This window comes from Lolium rigidum, chromosome 7, assembly GCF_022539505.1.
Source record: "Lolium rigidum isolate FL_2022 chromosome 7, APGP_CSIRO_Lrig_0.1, whole genome shotgun sequence".
NCBI classification, from domain to species: domain Eukaryota; kingdom Viridiplantae; phylum Streptophyta; class Magnoliopsida; order Poales; family Poaceae; genus Lolium; species Lolium rigidum.
Window position 1 is genome coordinate 60,908,882 of NC_061514.1, and position 25,638 is coordinate 60,934,519.

General features: G+C 43.4%; 4 protein-coding genes across 7 annotated transcripts; 3 read left to right on the plus strand and 1 right to left on the minus strand.

Annotated features, from left to right (window-relative positions):
* The first annotated feature begins 1,916 nt into the window (after nucleotides 1–1,916).
* Nucleotides 1,917–13,281, plus strand: LOC124671426 (DNA replication ATP-dependent helicase/nuclease JHS1). Its single transcript, XM_047207799.1, has 34 exons — nucleotides 1,917–2,030; nucleotides 2,114–2,239; nucleotides 2,408–2,587; nucleotides 2,686–2,751; nucleotides 2,886–3,083; nucleotides 3,169–3,222; nucleotides 3,304–3,365; nucleotides 3,597–3,729; nucleotides 3,882–3,992; nucleotides 4,108–4,204; nucleotides 4,854–4,930; nucleotides 5,349–5,414; nucleotides 5,661–5,816; nucleotides 6,891–6,946; nucleotides 7,043–7,103; nucleotides 7,176–7,286; nucleotides 7,362–7,418; nucleotides 7,556–7,690; nucleotides 7,763–7,993; nucleotides 8,481–8,555; nucleotides 8,648–8,769; nucleotides 8,863–8,935; nucleotides 9,020–9,124; nucleotides 9,206–9,373; nucleotides 9,524–9,593; nucleotides 9,675–9,826; nucleotides 9,928–10,005; nucleotides 10,081–10,173; nucleotides 10,295–10,432; nucleotides 10,590–10,629; nucleotides 10,706–10,779; nucleotides 11,531–11,665; nucleotides 11,991–12,110; nucleotides 12,927–13,281. The coding sequence occupies exons 1-34, from the start codon at nucleotides 1,917–1,919 to the stop codon at nucleotides 13,086–13,088; spliced, it is 3,696 nt and encodes a 1,231-aa protein (XP_047063755.1). The 3' UTR covers nucleotides 13,089–13,281.
* Nucleotides 13,282–14,815: 1,534 nt separating this feature from the next.
* Nucleotides 14,816–16,495, plus strand: LOC124671427 (nuclear poly(A) polymerase 2-like). Its single transcript, XM_047207800.1, has one exon. It carries the CDS (start codon nucleotides 14,816–14,818, stop codon nucleotides 16,493–16,495), a length of 1,680 nt encoding a protein of 559 aa, XP_047063756.1.
* A 4,544-nt stretch (nucleotides 16,496–21,039) lies between these two features.
* On the minus strand, nucleotides 21,040–22,114 carry LOC124673972 (stress enhanced protein 1, chloroplastic-like). Of its 3 annotated transcripts, none has more exons than XM_047210014.1 (4): nucleotides 21,955–22,114; nucleotides 21,772–21,819; nucleotides 21,452–21,606; nucleotides 21,040–21,363 (listed from the first exon to the last, which is right to left on the minus strand). In XM_047210014.1, exons 1-4 carry the CDS (start codon nucleotides 22,001–22,003, stop codon nucleotides 21,259–21,261), a joined length of 357 nt encoding a protein of 118 aa, XP_047065970.1. In that variant the 5' UTR covers nucleotides 22,004–22,114; the 3' UTR covers nucleotides 21,040–21,258. The 3 variants fall into 3 exon arrangements, with proteins under 3 accessions (XP_047065970.1, XP_047065968.1, XP_047065969.1); XM_047210012.1 differs by having other exon boundaries at nucleotides 21,766–21,819; XM_047210013.1 differs by having other exon boundaries at nucleotides 21,769–21,819; nucleotides 21,955–22,110.
* A 909-nt stretch (nucleotides 22,115–23,023) lies between these two features.
* LOC124670138 (splicing factor U2af large subunit B-like) lies at nucleotides 23,024–24,090 on the plus strand. Of its 2 annotated transcripts, none has more exons than XM_047206641.1 (2): nucleotides 23,024–23,127; nucleotides 23,418–24,090. In XM_047206641.1, the coding sequence occupies exons 1-2, from the start codon at nucleotides 23,071–23,073 to the stop codon at nucleotides 23,982–23,984; spliced, it is 624 nt and encodes a 207-aa protein (XP_047062597.1). In that variant the 5' UTR covers nucleotides 23,024–23,070; the 3' UTR covers nucleotides 23,985–24,090. The 2 variants fall into 2 exon arrangements, with proteins under 2 accessions (XP_047062597.1, XP_047062598.1); XM_047206642.1 differs by having other exon boundaries at nucleotides 23,057–23,127; nucleotides 23,421–24,090.
* The last annotated feature ends 1,548 nt before the right edge of the window (nucleotides 24,091–25,638 follow it).

The following is a 25,638-nucleotide window of genomic DNA, read 5'->3' on the forward strand; positions in this document are numbered from 1 at the left end:
CCTATGCTCGAATTTCTTGTAGGGGTTGCAACGCAGCTCATGAGCATCATACTCGATGGACGGTTTACCCATCTTTCTCTTCTCACATTCATCCTTCTTGTGGCCCATGTACCCACGATGACAACAATAATACGACACCCTCTCATACCTCAATTTAAACACCTTAGTATGTCCAGGCTTACCTTTCACCCCGGTGATGATCTGAGTCTGGAGTCTGAGATCATAGGGGAGGCTGACTCGCACTCTCAAGAAATCTTTCTTCTGATGCTCACTGGCGCCTGGCGGACACATCCACCTCCACGATCTTCCCCAAGCCATAACCATACTTTGTTCCCCACTCCTTGTCTTGCTTTCCCCACGGCATGTCATACATCTATACCTAGACAGGTACTGAATTCAACACTGTTTCAGATGGTTGGGCTTTGGAATCAAAGTCGGTGACAATTAGGGCGTGCTGGTTGAATATCCATGGCCCTCCTGTCATGATGAAGTCATAGTCTCCTTTGGTAAAGAGTGCGATCATGTAATAATTCTTCCCCTTCTAAAAATACTCAATGCCAGTACGCAGGTGCCAGACCACATCAATAAAACGTGTAAACATTGCTTTAGTACTTGGTTTGAAATTGGACATATACCTTGCTAGCAAGTTCCATGTTTCAGGAGCATCTGGTTCCTTCTTCACCTCATCTTCTTCCTCCTCGAATTCCATTTAGAGACCGTCATCCATGTCCACCGTACTCCCAAGCTTCATCTCCGGCCCTTCCTTGAAGCCCATCTCCTTTGCTGCATCTCCATCATCCCAATTCCCATATGCTTCCTCGCGCATTGCCGACTCGAGCATGGCCTGGCGGCGCTGCCATGGAGAAGCCGAGGCTCCGCCAATGGGCTTCGGGTGGGTAGGTCTCTCAACGAGTCCCCCTTTATCACCCCCACCCATCGGCGGCGCCATCATCAGTCCAACCGGCCGCTGCACCGCACGCCCATGCCCCTGTCGGTCGGCAGCCGCCTCCCCAGCAGCCGTGGTGCGACCCACGGTGTTTTCCCTGCCCGATCCTCCACTTCTCCCGTCGCTCGCCGGTGGCGCCTTCGATCCTCTTGGTGGCGCCATCCTTGACGGAGTTGCGTTGATCCTTTCGATCTTCCAATCCCCTGCAGATCGATTTGGTATTGTGGTTTGGTGGTATGGACCTCTCCGTAGATGGGATCTTATGGCAACTCCCGCCGTCTCTCCCTTCTCGTGTCGGGGACGGACTCCCTCCTCTCCTTCCTTCCCCAGCCCACGCGTAACACGCTTGGACTCTCGCGCCGCCTTGCGACGATCCGCTGGACTCTTGTACGGTGGCGGCGGCGGTGGGGGCGTGGGTTCGCCCATATCAGCCGCACGTACAAAGTTGACTTTTTGATGTGCTATCACGGTGTATCTCACTAAGCACTTGGCATTGTATGTGGCGTAGAAGGAACATGTTGGGCCTTTTGGAAGTATCTTTCTTGGTGGGTTAAATCATACTGCAACTTTATTTCGGCCTGCAAAGAATGTCTAGTGCCAACACCCTCAACTTCTCCCAGATCTAGTGGTCATCATTGGGCTGAAATGACCCGCGGAAATGGCTTCGCGCGGGAACTCCAATTTCCCGTCCCTCCATCTCCGCAGCCCCCAATCCCCAACTCCCCCCTTTCCTTCCGCATTCCACCGCCGCCCGCCGAATCCGGCCTCCCTCCTCCAATCCTCAACCCTAGCAGCCATGGCTCCCCGGAAGCGCGCGGCGGCGGCGGCGGCCGCGTCGAAGAAGCCGCCGCCGCCCTCGCAGCCGTCGCAGCCCGCCAAGTTCGGCATCCGCCACTTCTTCGAGCGCCAGTCGCAGGCCGCCCCCTCCCAGACCGCCAGGCGCCAGAAGCCCGACGCTAGCCCCGACCCCATGCCTCCTCCTCCGCCCCCGCCGCCGCCGCTGCCGGAGGAGGAGCTCTCCGAGGTCTCGCCGGAGGTCACCAAGACCCTCGCGCCGAAGCGGGTCAAGTTTTCTCCCGGAATGGTGAGCCCTCCTCTCGCGACTAGTCAGATTCGATCTACTTTAGCTGCTGCCGTCTGAGCTCATGGGTTGTTTGTGCTGTCCAGCTGATCAACCAGAGCCAGGACGACGGAGGCGGGGAGGTTATCACTTGGAAGATCTCGCCGGTGAACGACCGCCTTCGCACCAGGCACTTGCCAGGGATGGCGCTTCATCCGTGCTCAAACAGCGAGGTGCGCTAACCCTGAAGCTCCTTCCTTTATGTGCGAGTTCATACATGCCTATGCACATACTAATGCTGTGCTGGAACGGGTGCTAGTGCCACCTCTGCGCGAATTAGCGAAACCCACCATCTTTGTGGTAATCTAATCTGTGGTTGTGGCTTGTTAATTCTGACGTAGAAACATTCCTCGCTCGAGGCTATGAAGAAGTGGCACTCATCTCCATTGGGCCTGTCGAGGTGTACTGCTTCAGCGCGCAATCCGAATGCGTGTGGCATAGGCCCAGGTGGCTGTGATGGTATGGAGGATACCCAGAGCCCCTTCCGGACGCCACCATCACTGCCCTATAGCTGCAATGAGGTACACATGTTTATATGCTCAATTGTTGTCTGGGTGGGTTGTCAAATGTAATTGCCGGTTGTTGTGTAAATTGTGTTATCTTGTCATGCATCAAGCAGCAGTTGACCGCTGGTATCAATGGTAATGGAGGACCTGACCAGTTGGAAGCAGGGCAGCACAAAAAGGTGAACTAAATGGCTACACTATTTTCTTTTGATTTCATACACCATCGGTCTTGTTATCTTGCTACTTGTCAGAATTAACACTAAGCCATCACTTAACTGCACCGTGAAATTATGTCAAAACCTTTTCTTGCTAGGCACTACTAGATCTTCTAGATCAAGTTGAAGATGCAATTACGGAAGAAGAATTGCCAGTTGATGCTGGGAATAAAGGACAAGCTATATCTGGGGATAGCACCAGCAGTAAATGTTCTTCTATTCTTAGTAGCAGTCCAAATCTTGAGTCCAACACGCCCCTTGATGCCCCATATTTCGATAGTTTCCTTGTGTTGGAGGTTTGCCTTTTTTGCTTCCACCTGTTCGTTTCTGATCAGTGTCAACGAGCTGTTCCAGTGACAACTGTTTTACCTTACTTTTTAGGTGTCAGAAAAACATAAAGGTGATACTTCATCATGTGATCGCTATCCTGTTAAGGTGTGTCCCTCTAAATGTATGGATGATTTATATGTGCAAATCTTTCCTTTTCTTGTTCTGCAAAGTTGCCGTTTTTCGCAGGTTCTGCGTCTGTTGAATGAGCATCGTGGGAAAGAATATGCGGTGCATCTGTGCGATGAGTGGTGAGTATACAATACTACTGTGCCAAACTGACTGCCTTTAACCTAGTAGTCTTAGAGCATCAGCTTATCTCCCATTACATCTTGGGTTACTGTAATTCAACAACCATTGTGCTTGTTCAACATAGGATACATTCACCAAATATGGATAGGTCTTCGACTTATTTGTAGTTGTTTACTATATGTACATATACCTGAGCAATCTTTTGTATTTCCTTTTTCATACTACTGCAGGTTCCATAGTACTGTTGGGCTAGGCGACACAGTAAGTGTCATTGGAGAATTTGGTGACCAAGGAGAATGTATAGTTGACCATGATAGCAATCTTGTTATTATCCATCCAGAATTACTCATTTCTGGAACCCGGGTGAGTATTGCCATGTTCTGATACCATTTTGTAGTTTGTAGTCGGCATCCTACATTAGAATAAACAGCTTAGTATCACATCCTGTTAGAAATTCTCTAGACATGTATTTCTTATTTTCCTACACCAGTTTTTTGATAAAGAGTTGATTTTAGGTAGCTTCAAGTTTCCATTGTCCAAGAAGATCCGTTCTTGATGAAAGATTAAAAAGCACCGAATTTGCCACAAGCGCTTTGATGGGTACTCTGCTTCATCAAGTTTTTCAGGTTTCCAGATACAAGAATACTTGCCATTTTTGTTTACTGTGCATCAACTTCTTTTTGTCAGTTAATATTGTAAGTTTGTACCAGTTCATCAAGTATTTTTTTTCTTGTGCTTCAGGCTGGGCTACTTGAGGATGTTCCTTCAAGGCAGTTTCTGGAACAACAAGCAAAAGAAGTTCTTTTGAACAACATCGAGAGTTTGTACGCATGTGGAGGTAATATCCAGGACAAAATTTTCCAACCTTATAAAAGAAACTCTAAACAGAATATTGTTTGGTGTGCTCATGTGATTATATTATATTTTCCTTCTGCTATGGCTGGTTAGCTCTTTGGGGCCTGGAATCTCCCCTGTTTGCTTTTGGCTGTTGGTAGCTTTGTTTTTGTTTTGCGCATGGATCCTGGGAATTTCTTTTGTGTTCCGTTATCTTCTGTAGTGGAACCCGGCAATAAGATTGTACAGAAAAATAAAAAATTGTGATTAGATTGTAGTTATAGTGTTATTCTGGGTGCTGGTTAGCGATGCTTCCATATTCTTATTGTATGTGATGATGACTACTACTATTTCGATGGTTCTTTTTTGTTTTTGTATGTCATACCTAACTTGATTAATTTAAACCACTATTTGTCTTTTCTAGTACATATTCCTTATTAATATCTGTATTGTACTCATATGGATGAGAAAACCTCGAGGTAAGTCCTACCTGCAAGCCTGTGGCACTCTTTTATCAAATATTAGCACACAGTACAAAATGCAAGCGTAAACGTTGAATCATGTGTGATATGAGTGTTGTTTTGAGGCTCTCCGACCTAGTTATTTTTGTGATGTGCATCTATGTTACTAATTTTCAAAGTTTTCTTATGCAGCCAGTGATAGCAACACATATTCAATTCTTATTGAAGCAATCCCTAAAATGCTCAATTGGTTCAAAAGCTTTATGAAGGTAGTTAAGCATGCATACTAGCTTTCAAATATTTACTTCTGTTGTCTTGTATGTGGCTACACGAACTTTTGAACATTACAATCATTCCGTATCTTAAGTTCTCTTGCCTGATTTTTTTTTTAAAATTTAAACCTCCGATCATATTCCATTCTTTCAGAAGTTCCAAACAAGGAGTAATTCCAACATCAAGTCTTTTATATTAATATTTGTGCCAATTCAATTATATATTTCAGAGAAAAACTTCAGGATTAGTATTTTTGTGTCTATTCTCGTAGAATATCTTAATTGTAGAATTCATCACTCATCAGTAAATCACTACTAAATCATCTGTACTTTCTTTTCTGTTTGGCTTGTTTCTAATTGTATGAATAAGATTTGATCATATACCATTTTTGGCAATGATAAGCTGCACTTTCAGGGTTCAAAGTGCACCAATGTGTCTTTTGGACATAATGAAGAACAGAAGACTGTTGGAGTGACTGAGGTGGGCAAATATTGAACTTGGAACAATTAGGACCTTATTTTATGTAGGGTATATAACTATATACTTATCCAATTTTCGAACAGATCAATAGTAGACAATTTCATGGTGGTGCATTCCTGTATTCCTTATGGTCCTTGATCATGAAATTAAAAGTTACATACTTTTCATGTGTAGTTTTCAAATTTTGAGCACTTCATGTGTGCATTATTAATAGTTATACTGAAATGAAACTCTCATGCGCCTTAGGTGATGGATATTGAGGAGATGGCATGGGCCCCAAGATATGGTTTAAAGGGGGTTATCGATGCTTCTGTTATATCAAGGGTAAATTCATGCGATGGTGGTTCACATGACAGTGTAATGCCACTGGAGTTCAAAACTGGTAAAAGCACTAGTGGTCAGGTAGGCATATATTCCTGGATAGTGGATACCAAATAAAGATGAACATATTATACCTTGGGTGTTTTTGTCACTAGAATTCTGGATATTATCGACATTGCAATCAATTAGTAAATGAGTGACTTCTTGCAATAAACCATACTGGTCAGGGATCCGGTACTCAGTGATACCGGCCTAGATTGTGGACTTCGATTAACCTAAGTAGGTCTTCTTGAAAAGTAAGACTGATTTTGATTTCACTTGATTCTTGCAAATCATATTTTCCACATCTACTCCTGTAAAGATGCCATTTATGGCGGTGTATTCACTTCCTCGAGCCCTCCTGATGTGAGCAATTAGATCTGTAGCAAACTGCTAAGATGGTTGTCATGCTTGCTAATAGAGCTGAGATAAAATTTCCTCGTAGTGCCCCTTATATTTGAGTGTTCCACAAGCTGGTAGTCTAATTTCTTTTATTCGCAGAACCCTGTTGGATGTTTGCAATTTTTTTAATCAGTAGCAACGCATTACGCATGGCTATTTAGCTGGTATTCTTAAGAATCAATAATCACAAGATTAATGTGCTTTGTATGCTTTCTAGCTTCACAATCTGGTTGCTTGTAGCATACATGCTGACATGTATAGATTCTTTGTCGTCATAGTACATGCTAATATCACACAGGTATTTGTTAGTAATTGTTTGTGAATCTCTGTCAACTACATAGTTATATTCAGTTTTTTGCAACCAATTAAATAATCACATAAAATGAACTAATAAATAATTCCGTCAGGAGAAAAACTAACCAACCAATAGTCCCAGGATAAGGCTTGCTTCTACTTTTGCAAGGTCAATACTCTTTTAGTTTCCATAATCACTTTATGTCAGATTTTGTTATGTTGTAATATTTTCGTGTTTTGAGTATGGTAGCTAGTCTTGGTGTTGGCTTAATCTTAATTGTTCAGTTCTAAAGCATAAGATTTTATTATATGTATTGCCTTCCCAAATGTCTCAGTAAACATTGTGACCGCCTTCCCTAATTAAAGTAGATCCAGCACTTACTTCTATGTTACCCTTCATGAGAGTTTATCTATTTGCAGACAGCTATGGAGCACTCTGCCCAGGTGATACTATACACGCTATTGATGAAAGAGAGGTATGATCCATTTATCCTGTTATCTTTGTCTGTTAAGCAATCTTTCCATAACCATTAGTACTTAGTACTTGCCATGTCTTTCCATGTATTTTTCAGATACTTGAATAAAGACATTGACTTGGGTCTTCTGTATTATCTTCATACAGACCAAACATTGGTAATCTTGTAATTAAGATACCCAAAATAGATTTTTTACCCTGTTCTTACCCATTTTCTTTGATTTATTAAGGGTATCAAAGTTAAGAGGTCTGATTTGATTGGGCTAATAATGCGTCGGAACGAACTTGCCTCTGAGATCCTGAAGGCGTCGATTTCACAGAGTTTCCCTCCAATGTTACAGGTAGAACTGTAACTAGAAACTTGCACATAATGATTCATTTGCAACAGGTTAAATAAATTCCTGTTACTTCTCCAGAGTCTATCATCATGTACTGGATGTCGACACCTGACTTCATGCACCATCTATCACAAGGTTTGCTAGACAATTGTTTCTCTTACATGGTCTTAGCATTTGTTCTTGTCGAGGGAAAAAATGAAACTACTTAGCTTGTCTGGAAATGTACATGTGCCAGCTAATCTTTATGGAGTACTTCCATTTTGATGCAACAGGCGCATGGAGGAAATACAGCAACTAGTGGGCTTGGTGATCTATTTGATAGCCTTGTGAATCACTTAACAGTGGCCCATCATGACTTTCTTAAACATTGGGATAGATTGATTGATCTTGAAGCTAGAACTTCTCAGGTATCTCTTTAGTTTATGAAATGAGCTCTGAAACTTGTTTTTCTCTCTTAACTCAAGTTATGCAAAATTCAGGTCAAGAAAAAGGAAATTTTCCTTCCTCGCCATTCAAATTCAGGGAGCAAGAATTCACCCCCGTCATTTTTTGTCCTTGACATAAAAAATGAACACTCAATAGATTCATCTGGAAAAAGCAAAAGATACATATATAATTTTGTGCGTCACAAGACGCATCCTGAAATAGCTGGCCATTCACAACCACTGGTTGAGAGCCTAGATTTCAGCCTCAAATGCGGGGATTATGTGGTAAGCCTTGTACACCTTCAGTATCCAGTTATATTGGTCACTTCAAGTTTTTAACATGCCCATGGTTACTTTGTTTTTGTTTGTGCATATACCTGTGTACACCGCAGTATACATACCAATATCTCGAATCATTTTTTACACCATATTGTACGTTGGCAAGGATTCAATATAGGTGTATGTTCTGTAGAACAAGTTCAACCAATGTAGCTGTAAGTAAAGCAAATACAATACCTGCTGGAAACTTCTGCAGCTAGTGCAAACATATTAATTAGGTACCAAACAGATAAGGTACCAGATTGGTGGTGTTTCATTTTTGCTAGGGTCAGTTATGGTCTAATTCGGTATAATTGAGCACAGTTATGAAGAGGTCATTTCTTACTTGAAGTAATAAAAGATATCAGATTGATGCATGAAGACATCGCCTTGTCAGTTTATTCAATTTGTCCGTACACTAAATTACATCTCATCTCCTGCTACTCTGCATTAGGTGCTTAGCACTCAATCTGGGCGGATAGCAGTTGCAAATGGATCTATAAGAGACATCAGCCGTTCCCATATAACGGTATTACCTGACCATCAGTGACTTCATCTGTTCAACATTTTTCTGTAGTATGATTATAAACTTGTACGTATTCCAAATGGAATGTGTTGTAGGTCTCTTTGTCACGTCGTCTGAGACTCCCAGGTAGTAGTTCCTTGTTAGAGCAAGGGGACCTCCAACGTGAACTTTGGCGGATAGACAAGGATGAGTTTAGTTCTTCATTTGCAACCATGAGGTTGGCCCTTGTTTTTATCTATCGTTCAATCTTATTATTCAGAAAAGTTCTCCTTTCTTTTCTAACTAAACTTTGTATTTAACCTATTGCCAGACTCAACCTTGTCCAACTATTTGCTCAGAAGCCGCAAAACACTAAACTACGGAAGTTGATAGTTGATCTTGAGGTCTGCTCGGCAGTAGCACTTTTATGCCACAACATGTTTCCCACCATCTTTTTTGTCTGGAATTTCCTAACTCAATGTTGATAGGCTCCCAGGTTTGATAGTGGTGGACTGTTGAGCCAAGACCCGGCATTATCATACATACGATCACTAACGAGTTTGAACAATGACCAACAGAGGTCACTGCATAAAGTAAATCTTTGCTCTTATAGTTCTTTTTTATTCTGGGTATTCAAGGTTACAATAGAAAACTAACACATGTATCGCTTTCAGATTCTTGCAGCAAAAGATTATGCTCTTATTCTAGGAATGCCTGGAACAGGCAAAACATACACAATGGTGCATGCTGTGAAGTCCTTATTGATGAGAGGAGAATCTATTTTGCTAACTTCATATACTAATTCAGCTATTGATAATTTACTTATGAAGTTGAAGGCTGAGGTTTGTGTTCCGAAGTTCATTGATGTAGCATTATTCCATTGTAAACCCTTCATTTCTTCCACTGAGCAATATTTAACATGCTGCTTTGAGTATTCAAGTTCAATGAAGCATACATGCACATCCTTATTTTTGATTAATGTTTTTTTGTAGGGTGTAGATTTTATTCGAATCGGGAGGCATGAAGCTGTACATCCTGATGTCAGAGCCAACTGCTTATCAAGTCAGAACCTATCATTATCAATGCACTATCATTTCTTAAAATTAAATAAAATGTGCTCTGATTTGGGTGTCTCTGAAACAGCAACAGAGGTACAGTCAGTAGACGCCATTAAAGCAAGGATGGATCAAGTGCAAGTTGTTGGAGTTACTTGTTTGGGAGTATACCATCCCTTACTGGCACATAAGAAGTTTGACACATGTATCATGGATGAAGCTGGACAAATCACATTACCGGTAGGCCCCAATTTATAGTGCATGGTAATTTAGTCTTCAAGGAAACCACAACTGATTACTGAAGAGGTCTTCATCCTTCTCACACACTTCTTACTCGGTAGGTTTCGCTGGGACCTCTGATGCTTGCAACAAAGTTTGTGCTAGTAGGAGACCATTATCAACTCCCTCCACTTGTTCAGGTTACTAATCATTTTTCTACTGCTTTTTTATGCCCCCCTTTCTTTATGTTAACTTCAGCAATTTTCTATATACAGAGCTTTGAAGCTCGAGAGAGTGGGATGGGCATTAGCTTATTTTGGAGGTTGTCAGAAGCAAATCCTCAAGCAATTTCAGCACTACGTTGCCAGGTTTGTCAGTTTGAACTCTACTTTTTTCATCATTATATGTTGCCAATGCCACATATTTTGTTTTTACTTGAAGATCTCCTATGTTCCTGTAAACTCATGATTGGAATCTACCTTTCTGCAGTACCGAATGTCATCTGGTATTATGGAGCTCTCGAATTCATTGATTTATGGCAATAGGTTATGCTGTGGTTCGTTAGAAATTGCAAACGCGAAACTCAAGTTTTCTGGCAAAGAACAAGTTCACTTAAAGTTCAAGGAGGTAACACTGCCTTTTTGCTTTAAATTTTCCATTCTCAATATAGAAACATCCTGTTCTTGAAAGCTTGAATTCCTTTACCCTGGTTTGTCATACTGCCATGTATTTTATCTTTCATAACCTCCCCTTTAATTGGTGTGCCTTATTCTTTTTATTGCAGATTTTGAATCCCGACAGGGCTGTCATCTTTGCCAACACAGGTTTTTGATAAATTCAGCTAGTTATATTCTTCTGATACTCTGCCTTCGATGCTAACTACGTGACCAAATCATACAGATCAAGTACCGGCACTTGAGGCCAAGGAACATAAAATTGTGAACAATCCTACAGAAGCACACATTGTTTCGTGGGTATGTCCTGATCTACACTCTGCGGCGAGGGGCTTTTCATGCCTCTCTTATATTTTAGCAAGCAATCACTGACTTGTATAGCTATAAGTTAATAAGATCTTCCACATTTGCCATGTATTTTATCTTTGAGCTGAGTGCTTGTGCACGTATGGGCACAGCATGTGCTGTGTGTCATGTTGGATACTTAGCACTTAGCAGTACCCAATTTCTTTGTCTTGTTCAAAAAACTGTCTTTTCTGTGCTGCATGCTCTGAAAATGAATCTGTACGCTTGTCTTTATCTAGTTAAGTTTATTTTTAGTTAGGAGAGTGTTCAGATGGAACTGCTTTGGTCCATGGTCTTGAATTTATGCTTAGTGTTGCAAATGGCACAATAATCAAGTTCAATCAATGAAGAACATCCAATTCATTGGGTCGCATCGAGCTGTTTTTGTGTAACTATTGAATACATGATACACTCTGAGCCAGCTATCTTTGTTACATATCTTTTCTTTTCCCGAGAGTAAGCAATTGCGGACCTTATATTTATAGAAGGTAGAAAAGTTGTCACAAGAAGACAAGAAGACAGAAGACGTTACGATCAATGTTCTGTCCAACCTCATCCCTCCAGAGCACACCCACCCATACCTGAAACCTTAATGAACTACTCTCGCAAACAAGTTACATACCAGCCTGCTGATCTGAAGCTCATTACTTTCATTTTTATTTCTCGCAATTTGATCACATGAAAACTTGTCTTTCTTTTTCTATAGATCATCAAACAATTGCTGAAGAGAGGCGTAGCTCAAGATGAGATTGGTATAATAACCCCATATAATGCCCAAGCGGATCTCATTCGGCAACAAGTTGATGCTTTGGTTGAGGTTCATACAATCGACAAATACCAGGTAAAAATTACTGTTTTACATGAGCAAGTCATCGACTCAGCCTGATGTTTCAGTGGTCCATTTCGTTATGGTGGCTGTCCTCTGTCTCTTTTCAGCTATTTCTTATGTACACCATTTCCAAGTAATCAGTCACACGCTCATTCCCAAGATTTAGTGCTCCTCCTCAGTTTCTCATGGGGACAATAGAGTATCCTTCATTGTGTTTTTATGCTCTTCAGTGACAAAAAGCTATTGAGACTTGAGCAACCATATTTTCTTTCTGCCGATTTGTTAGATAGGATCGTCACCATGGTCTTTTAGGCTAAACAACGCTACCTCTTTTCAGGGGAGGGATAAAGAATGCATTATTGTATCGTTTGTACGATCCAGTGGGAATTCAAGGGCTAGTGGTTCTTCTTTGCTTGGTGATTGGCACAGGATCAATGTCGTCTTGACACGTGCAAAGGTCAGCCGATTTCTGTACTTTCCCATTTGGATCATTCCTCAGGATTAAGTAAATTCAGAACTAGTAATTTTGTTGGACTTCAGTGATTATCATCATAAACATTATTACCTGAACTATAATAATCTTGGATTACAGGGGGCAACTTGGGTAGGATCTGATGTTAGATAGGATCTATGAGATCAGCATTTTTGAAAAGACAAAACATGTTCAAATATTCTCAAAAAATTGACAACACAAATCTGTGTTATATAAGCAACGCCCAAAAACTTGCTTCTTTAAATTTGACCTACATTTTCTTTTCAAGGATACGTCATAGAGACGTATCGGTTTCATAGAAGAAAGGCCAAGCGGCCGAGTGATAGCACGACCTACACTTAGAGAGCCAAAAATGATAAACTTGCGTATGATCAGTGTGAAAACACTATTCACCCAAAGCTGACACTGTTCACATAAGCATTTATCTTTTTTATTACTCTAACTGTAGATCAAATTTTGAGCTGAAATTTCTTGGAGTTGTAGATACAACACGTTCTGAAGAAATTTTCATTGTTTATAAATAGGTTTTTGTTAAGTTGTTCCTACGATCTCACCTAATGGATCGATCCTATACAAGTCTCCCCCTGGATTACATTCGAAGAAACATAATGATCTTGCCTCAGAACACAAATGATTTATGTAGATATATCTGGCTTTAATCTACTTAATTAGATGCTTGCTACCGGCAAAAAATGTAACTGTCAACTGCCCTGATATCATGTTTATATCATTCCACTTCCGCATCCTAGTTTTGAACTTTTTTTGATGATCATACTGCAGAAGAAACTCATCATGGTTGGGTCTGCTGGAACTCTTTCGACGATCCCATTGCTGAAGCTTCTAGTTGAGAAGGTTGCTGAGCGTGGCGGTCTAGTAGATCTGACAAATAAGGACGTGCAATCTATTCCAGAGCTGAGAACTTCCCGGTTGAATGTGCAATAATAGGCTGTGCTGTAATATAGTTTTGTGAGTTTTGAGGCCAGAGCCGTATATATTCTGTATATATTTTGCTTTGGATGTAGTAGCCACAACCATTCTGGGCCATGTCACATGTCAGTTGTGACAGTGCATGCTGTGGTTCCCTGCGTAGAAGGTAGTGATTTTTTTCCTTGTACTGTGTAACTGCTGGCTTACATTAGAGCACCATGTAAATTTTTGGGAGATTTTATAATTTGCCACACATTACATAGGATCTTTATAATTTGCCACATGTCAATTAGGATTTTACTATTTGACGTACATTAGACTGATGGGAAAATCTACGTAGAAGCGCCGCACAAACTCAAACCTGTGCGGCGGCAGTTTTTTTGGGTGCTTTCTCCCATGTAGTAATGTGACACCTCGTGCTGACATCATGTTAAATACAGTGCATCATACCTGCCTAGACCTAGCCATCAATCAAATCCCGCGCCATCCGGCCAGCTCACTCGCCTGCACCGCCCATGGCTGTCGCTCGCGCCGCTTGCTCCACCTCCCTCACGGGCCCTCGCCGGCGCCTCCTCCCCTGCTTCGTCTCACCATTTTCAGCTTGTTCCTCTCATCGGGCTAGCTAGATAGCCATGGCTGCCGCTGGTCTCGTACGAACGCGTAGACATGGAGTCTTGCAGGCGGGCACCCCCGCTCTCCTCACCGCTGGGGTCGCTTCAATCCTGCGGCCTCCCTAGTCTGTTCGTCGCCGCAGCGGGGCGCCTCATCCTCGTCCTCGTGCGCGCCGGCTCTAGGAGCGGCCCGTAGCGCACGGTGCCCGCGGTAGATGCGATTGGTAGCGGTGAGATCCGGCAGGCGAGCGGTCCGATGGCGCATGTGAGTAGTGGAAACCGCCGCCCGGGCAACCACATGTGCGGCGCCGCCGGGTAGTCCAGTCCTTTATAATTTGCTCCATATCTCCATTTACACATCTATTCATTTTTTAAACTCCGAAATATCTGTGAAATACAGTGCATCATACCTGCCTAGACCTAGCCGTCAATCAAATCCCGCACCTCCCATGGCTGTTGCTTGCGCCGCCTCCACCTCCCTCACGGGCCCTCGCTGGCGCCTCCTCCCCTGCTTCGCCTCACCATTTTCAGCTTTGTTCCTCTCGTCGGGCGTGTAAAATTACAAGTACATATAAGTGGAATGTAACCAAATCATTCCACGTGTAAAATTACAAGTGCATATAGGTGGAATTAAAATTTCAGCTTTCAAGTTTCCCACAAAGATATGAATCAACGAGAGTTTATGGAATCTATAAATCATTGCACGTGTAAATTACACAATACTAAGTTTTAAATATTTTAATTTCATACGTGCACCTTTATTAGTTTCCAATAAGACCAACAATCATTACCGGATACCTAGATAGATATAGCACATGAGATCTTCTCCCGTTCCAGTCCGATTGTGCCTCCTCTTTGCTTTCTTAAGGTAATTGTGACTCCACTCTATGCACGCGAACCCGGGTAGGCAGACATGATCCATGCAGACCGGCAACAGTTATGGAATTTTCTTACCTAGTCCGACTCGTACTCGTAGTGTGATTTTTGGTCCACTCAGGCTCGGCTTCGGCTATAAACTTCCGCTTCCCACCGCAGAATCCCACTCATCAAATCGCTTTCAAGTTTGCCCTAGCAGCTAGCGCGCGGTATCCTCGACCTCCATCCACCATGGTGTCCCTCCAGCATCAACAGATGGACATCATCAACCAGCCCATCTCTCTGGTCGGCCCGACGCCGGCCGACCTGCAGAGCACCTTGCAGTTGGAGAAACTTCTTCGCGACGCCGGGCAGTACGAGAGCTCCAACGAGTTGGCGGCCCGCGAGGACGTTGTTCGCGAACTGCAGGGCGTGCTTGATCGCTGGGTGAAGCGCCTCACCGCTCAGCGAGGGTACCCGGACGGCATGGTCGACCAGGCCACCGCCTTGCTCCTCCCCTTCGGCTCCTACCGCCTCGGCGTCCACGGCCGCGGCTCCGACATCGACGCCCTCGTCGTCGGTCCCTCCTACATCGACCGCGACCACGACTTCTTCGACGCCCTGGGCGGCGTGCTCGCCGAGACGGAGGCGGTGACGGAGCTGCAGGCCGTGCCCCGCGCGTACGTGCCGGTGATCAAGATGAAGTTCCGCGGCGTCCCGGTGGACCTCCTCTACGCCAGCGTGTGCCTCCCTGTGGTGCCCAAAGATCTTGACCTGCGCGATCGCTCCGTGCTCCGCGGCATGGACCTGGCCACCGTCCGCAGCCTCAACGGCGTGCGCGTGGCCGACGAGATCATGCGGCTCGTCCCGGACGCCGGGGCCTTCCGCACGACGCTGCGCTGCGTCAAGCACTGGGCCAAGGCGCGGGGCGTCTACTCCAATGTGATGGGATTCGTTGGCGGCGTCGGATGGGCAATCCTGGTGGCGCGCGTGTGCCAGTTATACCCAAACGCCGCGCCCAGCATGCTCGTGCCCCGGTTCTTCAAGATCTTCTCGCAGTGGAAGTGGCCCAACCCGGTGCTGTTGGGGGGCATCGAGCACGACGACGATGGCCAGCTCGCGCTCCGGCTGCCAGTCTGGGACCCGAGGAGGAACCCCCGCGACAGGACCCACCTCATGCCCGTCATCACCCCGGCGTACCCGTGCATGAACTCCTGCTACAACGTCTCCCACGCCACTCTACGGATCATCACGGAGCAGCTCGAGATCGGCCGCGTGATCAGCCAGGAGATCGCCGAGTCCGGAGGCGCCCGCGGGTGGGAGGCGCTGTTCCAGCCGTTCCACTTCTTCAAGGCGTACAAGAGCTACCTGCAGGTGGACGTGAAGGTCGCCGGAGGAGAGGCGGATCTCCGGGAGTGGAAGGGGTGGGTAGAGTCGCGGCTGAGGCAGCTGGTGATAAGGGTCGAGATGGCCACGGCCGGCATGCTGCTCTGCCATCCCAACCCGCAAGCCTACGCCGCCAAGCCCAACGATCGGGATCAGCACTGCACCGCAACCTTCTTCGTGGGTCTGTCCAAGCAACAGCAGAAGCAGGCCCAGGTGCAGTTCGACCTCCGCGCGACGGCGGAGGAGTTCAAGCAGGAGGTGTACATGTACGAGTTCTGGAGACCCGGGATGGAGCTGGAGGTCAAGCACGCCCGGAGGAAGGACCTGCCCTCCTATGTCATGGATCACATCCTCCTCCCGGCTGCAGGCCACCTCAAGAGGAAGCGCGCCCAAGATGATCCTTCGCCTTCATCGTCCTCTGCGTCCGGCCACTCCGAGTCGAGCTCCAGCAGCAGCAGGGACGTCAAGAGGGCGGCAGCAGCAGATAGAACCGGAGCGTCACCTGAGAGCAAGAGGCAAAGCTGCCCCGCCAGTGTACTTCCCAGCGCTTCAGGACAGGGAGATGTCTGACAACAGATGAACATCCATTCAATTTCAAAGTAATCACATTCAAGCCAAGGCAAGGCGAAATCTTGAAATGAACTCTAGTCAGGCAGATCACAAGATTCAACAGAAGACGGCCGCCCCTGCGAGGATCATCATGTAGAGAGATAGATTTACATTGCATAACTTTGTCAAGGGGACAATTTTGTATGATTACTGATGAGAAAACATACCTGCAAGTTAAATTCAGTATCAACTATGTGCACAAACGGTTAGTAGAACCACTAGATAAAAAGCTTGCAATTGTCGATGTTACGTGCTTGCTTAGGTACCTCGCTGTAAGTTTTCCCATCGCCAAGAGGGCGGCGGCAGCAGATACAACCGGATCGTCACCTGAGAGCAAGAGGCCAAGCTGTCCCAGCAATTAATATCCTTCCCAGCGCTTCAGGACAGATGAACATTCGAAGCAATCACAAGCTATGATCAAGCCAAGGCAAGGCAGATGGCATGTATCAATGGAATACTGGGAATACGGGCAGCCAAGCCCCATACATACTTACAAGTCAAATTCAGAATCAACTATGTATGCAAACGGTTGGCAGAACCACCGGATAAAAATATTGTAAATGTGGATGTTTATATGCTTCCTTAGTTCCCGCAAGTCTTCTGTGTTAAGGCATAGCTCATACGTGTCATGGTTCCGCAGAGGAACAGGAGTCAAAATATTAATAAAGTCTATCTTCACCTTGTGATACAGTCGACCAAACAACAAATTTTCAGCAGTTGGATAGTTATATAACATCCATGAAATCTGATATGGGATATGATTCTTCCATATTAGCAAAATAACAAGGATCAAACTCATACCTGTGTGGCAATCCTCTCCAGCAGACATGTCCAATACAAACTCTGAACCATTGGTATCAGCATCTGACAAGGATTGACTAATGTAGAACTTTGCTACACTTGCTGAAGATTGACCTGGTGAGAAAAGAAAAGATTTTTTACTTCAGTTGACTCCTCCTACTTTTCAATAATGCTCTGAACTTGTAATGTTGGATGCTTCCCACATTCAGAAGCAGCCTCATGCTTGCCTAAAGATGTGAGATCTATGCTAGTTAGTGTAGGCAGGCACAACATGATATGAGGGTCAACTTGAACACTCCTCCCCTTCAAAAGATACGATGATGCTACCTTCTAAGGATTCATTTTTTTCTTCGATAAATGAGCGCTTTATTACTCAAAAGTTTTAATCATTACACCTAGCCTCTGCATAAATACAATGCACACACTCTCTTAACATCCGAACTACAAAAGCAATAAAAGAAGCTCGATACAAAAACAAGCACTCCATCGACTCCTAAGACGGTGGAGATCCAATCCTAAGATTATGCTGCCACCCATATTGGGTAATAGATTCTCTCGCCGTGTCCTCCAACCATGTAGACACCTCCGTAAATAGGTCTCCATGATCCATGCGTCGAAGATACAACCATGAACGAAGCAAATTGGTGCACTAGTAGATAACCTGCCTAAGAGATGATTTTTTATCATTAAGAATCTTGTCATTTCTACATAGCAAAAGCGACCACGTAACAACAAGCGCTCCCACCATAATAAGTATTTTAAACATATGACCCACCCCATTAAGCTAATTACCAAAAATATTGGTAAAGCTACATGGCAGATATAAAGTAGAACATAATTGGATGGTTGATCATATAGATCTTGCAAACATGCATTGGAAGAATAAGTGTTTTATTGTTCCGTCCTTGTGACAAAAAAATAATATCACTACTAGGAAAATGCCTATTGCCGGCGCACCAAAATCGGCACAAGCGAAGCAAAATATGGTGTGCCGGTGGTAGTGAAAATACCGCCGGCGCACTGGCTGCAGCTAGTGCGCCAGCCAGTGCGTCGACGGTAAAACTTTTCAGAATTAAAAAAAAAGCCAAATATATATATCTACAATCTAGATCTAGGTCGTGACATATCCCTCGTCGTGGCTGTTGTCGTCACCGTGGGTGACACACGTGAAGGAGGGAGCGGAGCTGGTCACGGAGTAGCTCGCCGGAGGGAGGTCGGCCAGATGCATCCATCATCGGAGGGAGGTCGAGGAGGTGGTCTCCGAAGGGAGGGAGATGAAGGAGGAGGGGTAAGAAGTTGGACAAGTGGAAGAGGAGGAGGAGGAGGAGAAGGGAGAAGGGAGGAGAAGAAAAGGTGGTTGGAGAGGAGGAGGAGGAGGAAGAGGAGAAGTTGAAGAAAAGGAGAAGGTGAGCCGGTTGTTTTCAATATATATGCCAGGTTACGTCCAGCGCACCGATATGATGGTGCGCCGACGGTAATTTTTTTTTAGTTTTTCATCAAAATCTTAAACCTCAGAAAACTCCTATTTCCTTTTTGATTTTAAGGAATGTAAAAAAAAATCGGTAAACGACCGTAGACGCTGAAATCGGATGTAATTTTTTCCCAAGATATATTTTCATATAAAAACTTTTTCATTGCAGGTCGTATGGCACTAGAAAAGCCGCCTTACTGAAACATGACGCCATTTTTCATAATATATAAAAAATCATGTTTGTTAATTTTCCTAACAACTATAGCACATGGTCATTTTAATTTTTTTAATCATTTTTTCAAATCAAAAAAGTCGATCCGTGGGGGGAGGGGGGATCTGCGCCGATAGTATCAATACACTACCAGCGCACCAATATAGGCGTGAACCGGTGGTGAAGGCACAACTTTGCCTTGGCCGGGACCTAGGCGACCCTTAACCCCGACGCACCAAATTTTTGGTACGCCGTGTTTGGTCATCACCGACGCACCACTTTTTTGGTGCGCCAATGGTACCTCGAGGCCTATAAACCTTTTTCTAGTAGTGTATGCATGGATCCTAGTCTTGCTATCATATTGTTGCTTGTATTGCTTAGCATAAGTTGGTTGTGAACATAGGTAAATTGTAGTTGATATATGTTTTGTGTTTGATAAATTAAATGTTAGTTTTATCCCGCATTTGTGAATCCCTTCTTGTAAAAGTTTTAAGTCGCCTATTCACTAGGGCCTCGAGAGTTTGATTTCCCCATTTTTCATGCCATCAAATTGGTCTTAACCTAAAATCTTCCATATATACCTTGAAGGACTTTATTTAATGACATGGAGAGGAGGAGAGAAGAAACCACAAAATTAGGAGAAATCAGCCCGGAGCCTTAGATGTTAAGAGGGGGAAAGGGTGCTGGAATCGCATGTGGGTGGCTCCACCCCCTCAGGCGTCGTCACCATCAACATCTACATCAACATCTCTTTTTATCTCGACCATGTAATATCTTCAAAAACGTTATTATGTGTGGTGCTATATATTATTTTCCCATGATGTATTGTATCTCTATGTCTAGTTTTTAGTACTAATTTGTTCACAACACTAGTAAATAGTTTTCTTTGTTGGATTCATACATGTTTATTATCTTCTATGGTGGTCTTCTATGGTGCATATGGTCATCACTATTGCATGTGACTTGGAGAAGGGCTAGAGACAAATACATGTGCCTGAATGTTTTGACTTACATGTTGAGAAGGGGGATAAACTAATGTAAAACTGGTTGAATTTTATGTCTTAACATTTTTATTTTATTTTATCTTATGCGCCTCATCCTGAAGCTTAAGACTTCTAACCTGATGTGATTCCTAGGCAGCCCAAGAATAACTCGACATAATAAACCAGTATGTTTCACTTTTTGCAACGACGCCGGCTAACATAAAACACAGGCGTGAATTTGAAGAACTAACTTATATACCAAACATTTTAACTTACTATAGACTATTTTTCCAATCAATTCGATTTATTTTGTTTCGTAGAATCTTTGACATACAAGATTAACTACTCCCCTGATCCTAATAAGCGATGTGGCTTTATTTTACATTTGAACTAAAGCGATGACATTTATTTTGGATTGGACGGTGTACTATTTTTTCCATTTTATGTTAAAATCTTAACCATTTGTAATAAATAAAATAAAAGTTAAGTGTCATGCGACGTCGACATATATGATTACGAATACACTGTGTTAAAGTAGAAATTTGTCTTGGCAATAATAAATTTACTAATTAAAGTCAAAGTCGCATCCAAGAAAAACAAAAAATACAACAACAACAACATAAAATTCAGTGATGAAATATTTCTGCAGATAAATGTGTATGATTATATATATTTATATGATGACAATGGGTTTTATAATGACATGCAAAAAAAATTCTAACAAAATATTTTATTATCTAGCTTACTCGTAAAAAATATGAATTTCTAGAATGTATGACATGTGTTAATAAGTGGTTATTTATTTCTTTTTGTGTGCAAATATTTTATATTGTCCTTTTTTGTTTATAATTGGTGAGCGGGCATGCATGCTCCCTCCATGGTCATGTATTGGGATATTTGTGATATGCATGCAACACGCCTGTTTCTTCTTCAAAAGAAAAAAAAACTTTCACCAAAAATATACTTTAGCTAGACATTGTTAATGATTAAGCACACCAAATAAGTTACAAAAGCATTGATTATCTCAGAGAAATGTCACTTGCTAACACCATAAAAATTGATTTATTCTCGATCTTCAGTGACATTGTATACACTCCTACCATTTGTTTTGGGTGACATAACATTCACGCCCGGTCAGTACAATTTCTTCCGATTTCACCGACACAGCTAGAGAGAGTGATTCGTACTTGGAGAACCAAGAAACACAGCTCAAAAATTTCTTTTCATTGCCCTGCCAACAGATTAGCCCAGACATCCATCAATCGGACGAGCCGGACTGGAAGATGAGAAACGCGGTGACGACACCCACCACTCCGGTGAGCCCCAACGCCAGAGCGGGAAGCGGCGCAATGAGCCCCACGTTCTGCGGAGAAGCCAAGGTCCATTTTCAGCATCGAACGACATATCCATGTACAACGCACAAGACGGCGGCCGGGAATATGTGCAGTTACCTGAAGAACCCCTTTGCCGGTGGTGAGCTCCACCCCTACCGCCCCGACGAAGCCCAGCATGGCGCCGCGGCTGAGCCACACGTCCAGCCCAGGGCCGCCCTTGGATCCCTGCTCGCACCTGACGCTCAGGGACTTGGATCTCACGCTCCTGCTCACTGATCCAAGCGCGAACTTGGCTTAGCAACTTGAATTGTTGGGACGTGCGATAGTAATTAAGCAGGAATTTGTTTTGGACACAATTTAACAATGGAACATAATAAGAAACTAAAGAAACGGGAATTTGAGAAGAAACTAAAAGAGCATAAATTTCATACTACCACGAGCAGAAGAGCCGGCCGACGTCACGGACAAGCGAGAGACGCCATTGCCTGCAGGGAGAGGTCAGAGTGTGTGTATGAGCTACCGATACGGCACAGGTAAATCCAATTTCCAGAGCACAAGACGAATCATGTTTGGCCAAGAATGCAAGAGAGAGCATGGAGAGAAAGAGAAAGGAGAAGCACCTGGCGTTGCGGTGAGATGGAAGGTAATAGCCGCGGAGGAGAGAGCCATGGCTGCTGCGCAGTTGCTTGGAGGCCGATCGAGAACAGAGGGAGAGGGAGAAGGAGAGCGGGTTTCAGCCGCTTCTAGTCTATCTAGCTGCTTATCCACGGTGGGCCGTAAAGCTGGGAACACTCCACGTCCGCGTGTTGATTAGAGGTCACTGCGTGGTGCGTACAGAGCTCTCGACCTCTCTGATGATGATTAGGAGTACTGGTTAGGATAATTTCCACGTCGAAATCAATCTCGAATCCGTACGTTTTAAAGTATTTCTATTTGATTTTAAAGAATTTGATGGATGAGTATATCCTATTTCGAAGTGGTGCACCGGATGCGGTATATGATATGATATAGCAAATAGCATGCGGACGTGAATTATTCAAAATTTAATTAGGATAATTCGAATGTTTTTAATTGGATGATCCAATTTTTCAGTCAAAAGCCAATGCTAATATCATAAGGTTAGTAGTTATACCAAATTTATTTGTCGATCATCTTTAGCTCTAAATTTCTACGAACGTTTTGAGTTTAGCGTATTGCGTCTCTTTATTCTTAACTCCACATGACTCAAAGTTTAAATTCCTTTTAAGATTTACAAGCACTATAACTATGTAAAGATAAGAGCATATATTTGACTACATTTTGTTTTCTATCTGAGTTCATTCTATTTTCGATTCAAATCCGTAGTCCGCTATATCCGCATTTGAATTCAAAATCGGTTAAAATCCGCTCTGCTTCAATCCGAATCAGAGAAAAAACATATGGTAAATAATATGATACCAGCAAAATTAGAGGTTTCACTAGGTAGAGAGCTCTGGACCTCTCTGATGATGATTAGGAGTACTTGTTCAAGGCGCCTGCCCGGGAAAGGAACGATGCAGTCGGATTAATTTAGGAATCTTTTCTTTCGCCCCGGTCGTACAGGTTTGCAATCCAACGGTGCAGGTATCGCGATTAATTAGAGGGGATGGGAAACCGACTCGGATGGGAAACCATGCAGCCCTCGGTCCTTTTAATCATCTCCCCTGTCCACTCACGCTACCAGATCCCACGCGCCGAGGTGCCGCCGCCGATGATGCATGCCGCCCAATCGCATGGATAACTGCTCGCCGCCGTTCGACGGCCACTACCACGAGGTGAGCGTCTCGCGCCACTTTAGCTTTATGTTCTGGTCCACCTTCAGTTTTGATATGTTTCCCCCTATGATGATCGATTTCGCTTTCAAGTTGTGAATCTTCCCTCCTAAGATAATCGATTTCACCTTCAGTTTGTGATTTTTCTCCTAGGATATTTCACCTTCAAGTTGAGATTTAGTATTCCCCTAGCATGATCGTGATTTTCTTTATCGATTCAGGTTCAGGGGTTGATCCATCGATTTGCCTGACTGATCATGTCCATACTAACTTGATTTTTCCTGTGCTTGCAGCAGCCGACCTTTGAGCCCACGGTGATTAGTATGATTCATCTTTCTCCAGCTCAGGCCGCCAGAATGGCCCTCAGCCCCATCCACATCAATGACTACCCCTACCTGCTGCATCTTTCTCCAGCTCAGGCCGCCACAAGGGCCCTCAGCCGCCTCAGCATCAATGAAGATCAACCTCGTCATGTAGTAGACCTCGTGTATAATACTTTTCTTCCAAGTCAGACCCAGCAGCTACCCTTCCAAGAAGGAGTAACCAAGGTGGTATGCCTCACCCACATGCTCCAGGGGTCGCACCACCTCCTCGAGCACGATGAGTTTTATGACCGCTTTGTGGACAAAGTCAAGGATCAAGCATGGGAGTTCGGTCACCTGGTCAAGCTCGTAATCCCTCGGCCAAATGTCGATCCGGCTGGAGTCGGGAAGGTGTTCCTGCAGTATGCGTGCCTCGGTGGCGCCAATGTGTGCAAGATCATGATGGATAGGAGGTGCTGGAATGGTGACAAGCAAATCGTTGCCAGGTTCTATCCGGAGGACAAGTTTGCTGCTGGAGACTACGCCTCTGGACAATAAATAGATCAGTACCCAAATCAAGTGAGGCGATCCCTTGTCTTGTTCTGTCAACTACCTGAGTACTCCATCTTTCCCGAAATGTAGAGGTACCTTAGTTTTTTCAGAAAGTCAAGCGATGTAATTTTTTTACTCCCTTAGAGCACCTTAGTACCAAATATGTAGAAAATTGATTTGATGCTGTAGATGTTAATATATTTTTTACATATTTATTCAAACTTCACATCATTTGACTTTTGAAACACTAATATGCAGTACGTTTTGGCTAATAGGGAGTAGCATCTCTTAAAGCTCAAAAAACTGCCTAGGTAGTATTTCTTTCTTAGCTGATATTTTGTTGTTTACTAGTGTCTCTCCAAGGGGAGTGATGTTTTGGCACATGGGAGCGTATGCTCCCTTTATTTTGAAATACATGTTAGACATATTTTAAAATGTCAAAAAAATTGAAACAAAATTTCGCACGTACATCTTCATGTGCTACGTGCTCACAAAGTCGTTTCATGAAAAATCAACATGTCATGTGGCGTGTGTAAAAAAGACAAAATTCGGTGCTGAAACAAAGACTTGTCACAAGATAAATTTTCTCTTTTTCTCTTAGACTATAAAAAATATCATTTTTTCGTGAAACTTGACGAATACACATATCTTATGGAGATGTACATGTAAAATTTTTTGTCAAAATTTTTTAACACTTGGAAATATGTTTTTATGGTAGAGGGATCATACGCACCCGGGAGCCGAATTGAGTTTCTGCTCTCCAAGCACATTGTGTTGCTTCCATATAAGTATTACACTAGGTATCAGATGGGATCACCTTTGTCTTTGTTGATATTGCTGTACTTAATTAATAATTATCTCCCATCCTGACATTTTGACTTGTTTGCCTTAAAACAATGTGAAGAAAAATTATACCAGGAAGCTAGCTCTTAGACTTAAACTGTATCATTATAGTCTTTCGAATTGAGGAGCAGAGATCCCAATTTCATTGCTTGAATGAAAGCAATAAACAACCGTCAGGTCTTTTTTTCTTGAGTCAATACATAACCTGCCACCACCATCTTCTGAACAAGAAAAACTCTAGTACAGCCGACTGCTACTTAAAAGCGAAATTGCAACTAAGGAGTTTGAAGATCCCAAAACAGAACAGGAACTCCTTTTATGTACAAATGGTATCTTTATATGGTTAGTGATCTGCAGGGTGTCATCTTGCCTGCGTCCAGTACTGCGGTTCTTGTGCTTGGCTACTTGGTACTCGTGGGAGAATTAGTTTCAGAGTAGTGCTTTAATGTAACAACAGTTAATTACAGTCTACGTACGGAGAGGTCCTCTGTAAATGGATGGACAAACAACAGCACTATGGTGTCTGCTGCTCGATCCTCCCTCTAAATATTTATGTTGCTCGTGTTGATGCATGCACAGGCCTGAATATTCAAATGATATGGAAGTTTCTTTTTTATTTATTTCTGTGATTGTGTGAAGTCTTAGTATCTTACTGCCTGCTTATTTGGAACATCTAATGGTTCTTATGTATATATATACTAGGAATATCTTGTGAACACGGATCGCCGTTTTCCTATATAGGCACAAAATCTTATATTATTGTCTCTAGAGGTAAATGTATGGTACAACTACATGTCCATGAGCTTGCCAGTTATAG

Bases quoted from the DNA above. Each gene is read 5' to 3' on its own strand.
- LOC124671426 (XM_047207799.1), top strand. From the start codon at position 1,917: ATGCCTCCTCCTCCGCCCCCGCCGCCGCCGCTGCCGGAGGAGGAGCTC. The intron at 7,419-7,555 runs GTTTGCTAGACA...TTGATGCAACAG, and splicing joins CATGCACCATCTATCACAAG to GCGCATGGAGGAAATACAGC. The intron at 10,174-10,294 runs GTTTGTCAGTTT...ACCTTTCTGCAG, and splicing joins TTTCAGCACTACGTTGCCAG to TACCGAATGTCATCTGGTAT.
- LOC124671427 (XM_047207800.1), top strand. From the start codon at position 14,816: ATGGACATCATCAACCAGCCCATCTCTCTGGTCGGCCCGACGCCGGCC.
- LOC124673972 (XM_047210012.1), bottom strand. From the start codon at position 22,003: ATGGCTCTCTCCTCCGCGGCTATTACCTTCCATCTCACCGCAACGCCA. The intron at 21,820-21,954 runs GTGCTTCTCCTT...CTCTCCCTGCAG, and splicing joins CCATCTCACCGCAACGCCAG to GCAATGGCGTCTCTCGCTTG. The intron at 21,364-21,451 runs GTAACTGCACAT...GCTTCTCCGCAG, and splicing joins CCGGCAAAGGGGTTCTTCAG to AACGTGGGGCTCATTGCGCC.
- LOC124670138 (XM_047206641.1), top strand. From the start codon at position 23,071: ATGCCGCCCAATCGCATGGATAACTGCTCGCCGCCGTTCGACGGCCAC. The intron at 23,128-23,417 runs GTGAGCGTCTCG...CTGTGCTTGCAG, and splicing joins TCGACGGCCACTACCACGAG to CAGCCGACCTTTGAGCCCAC.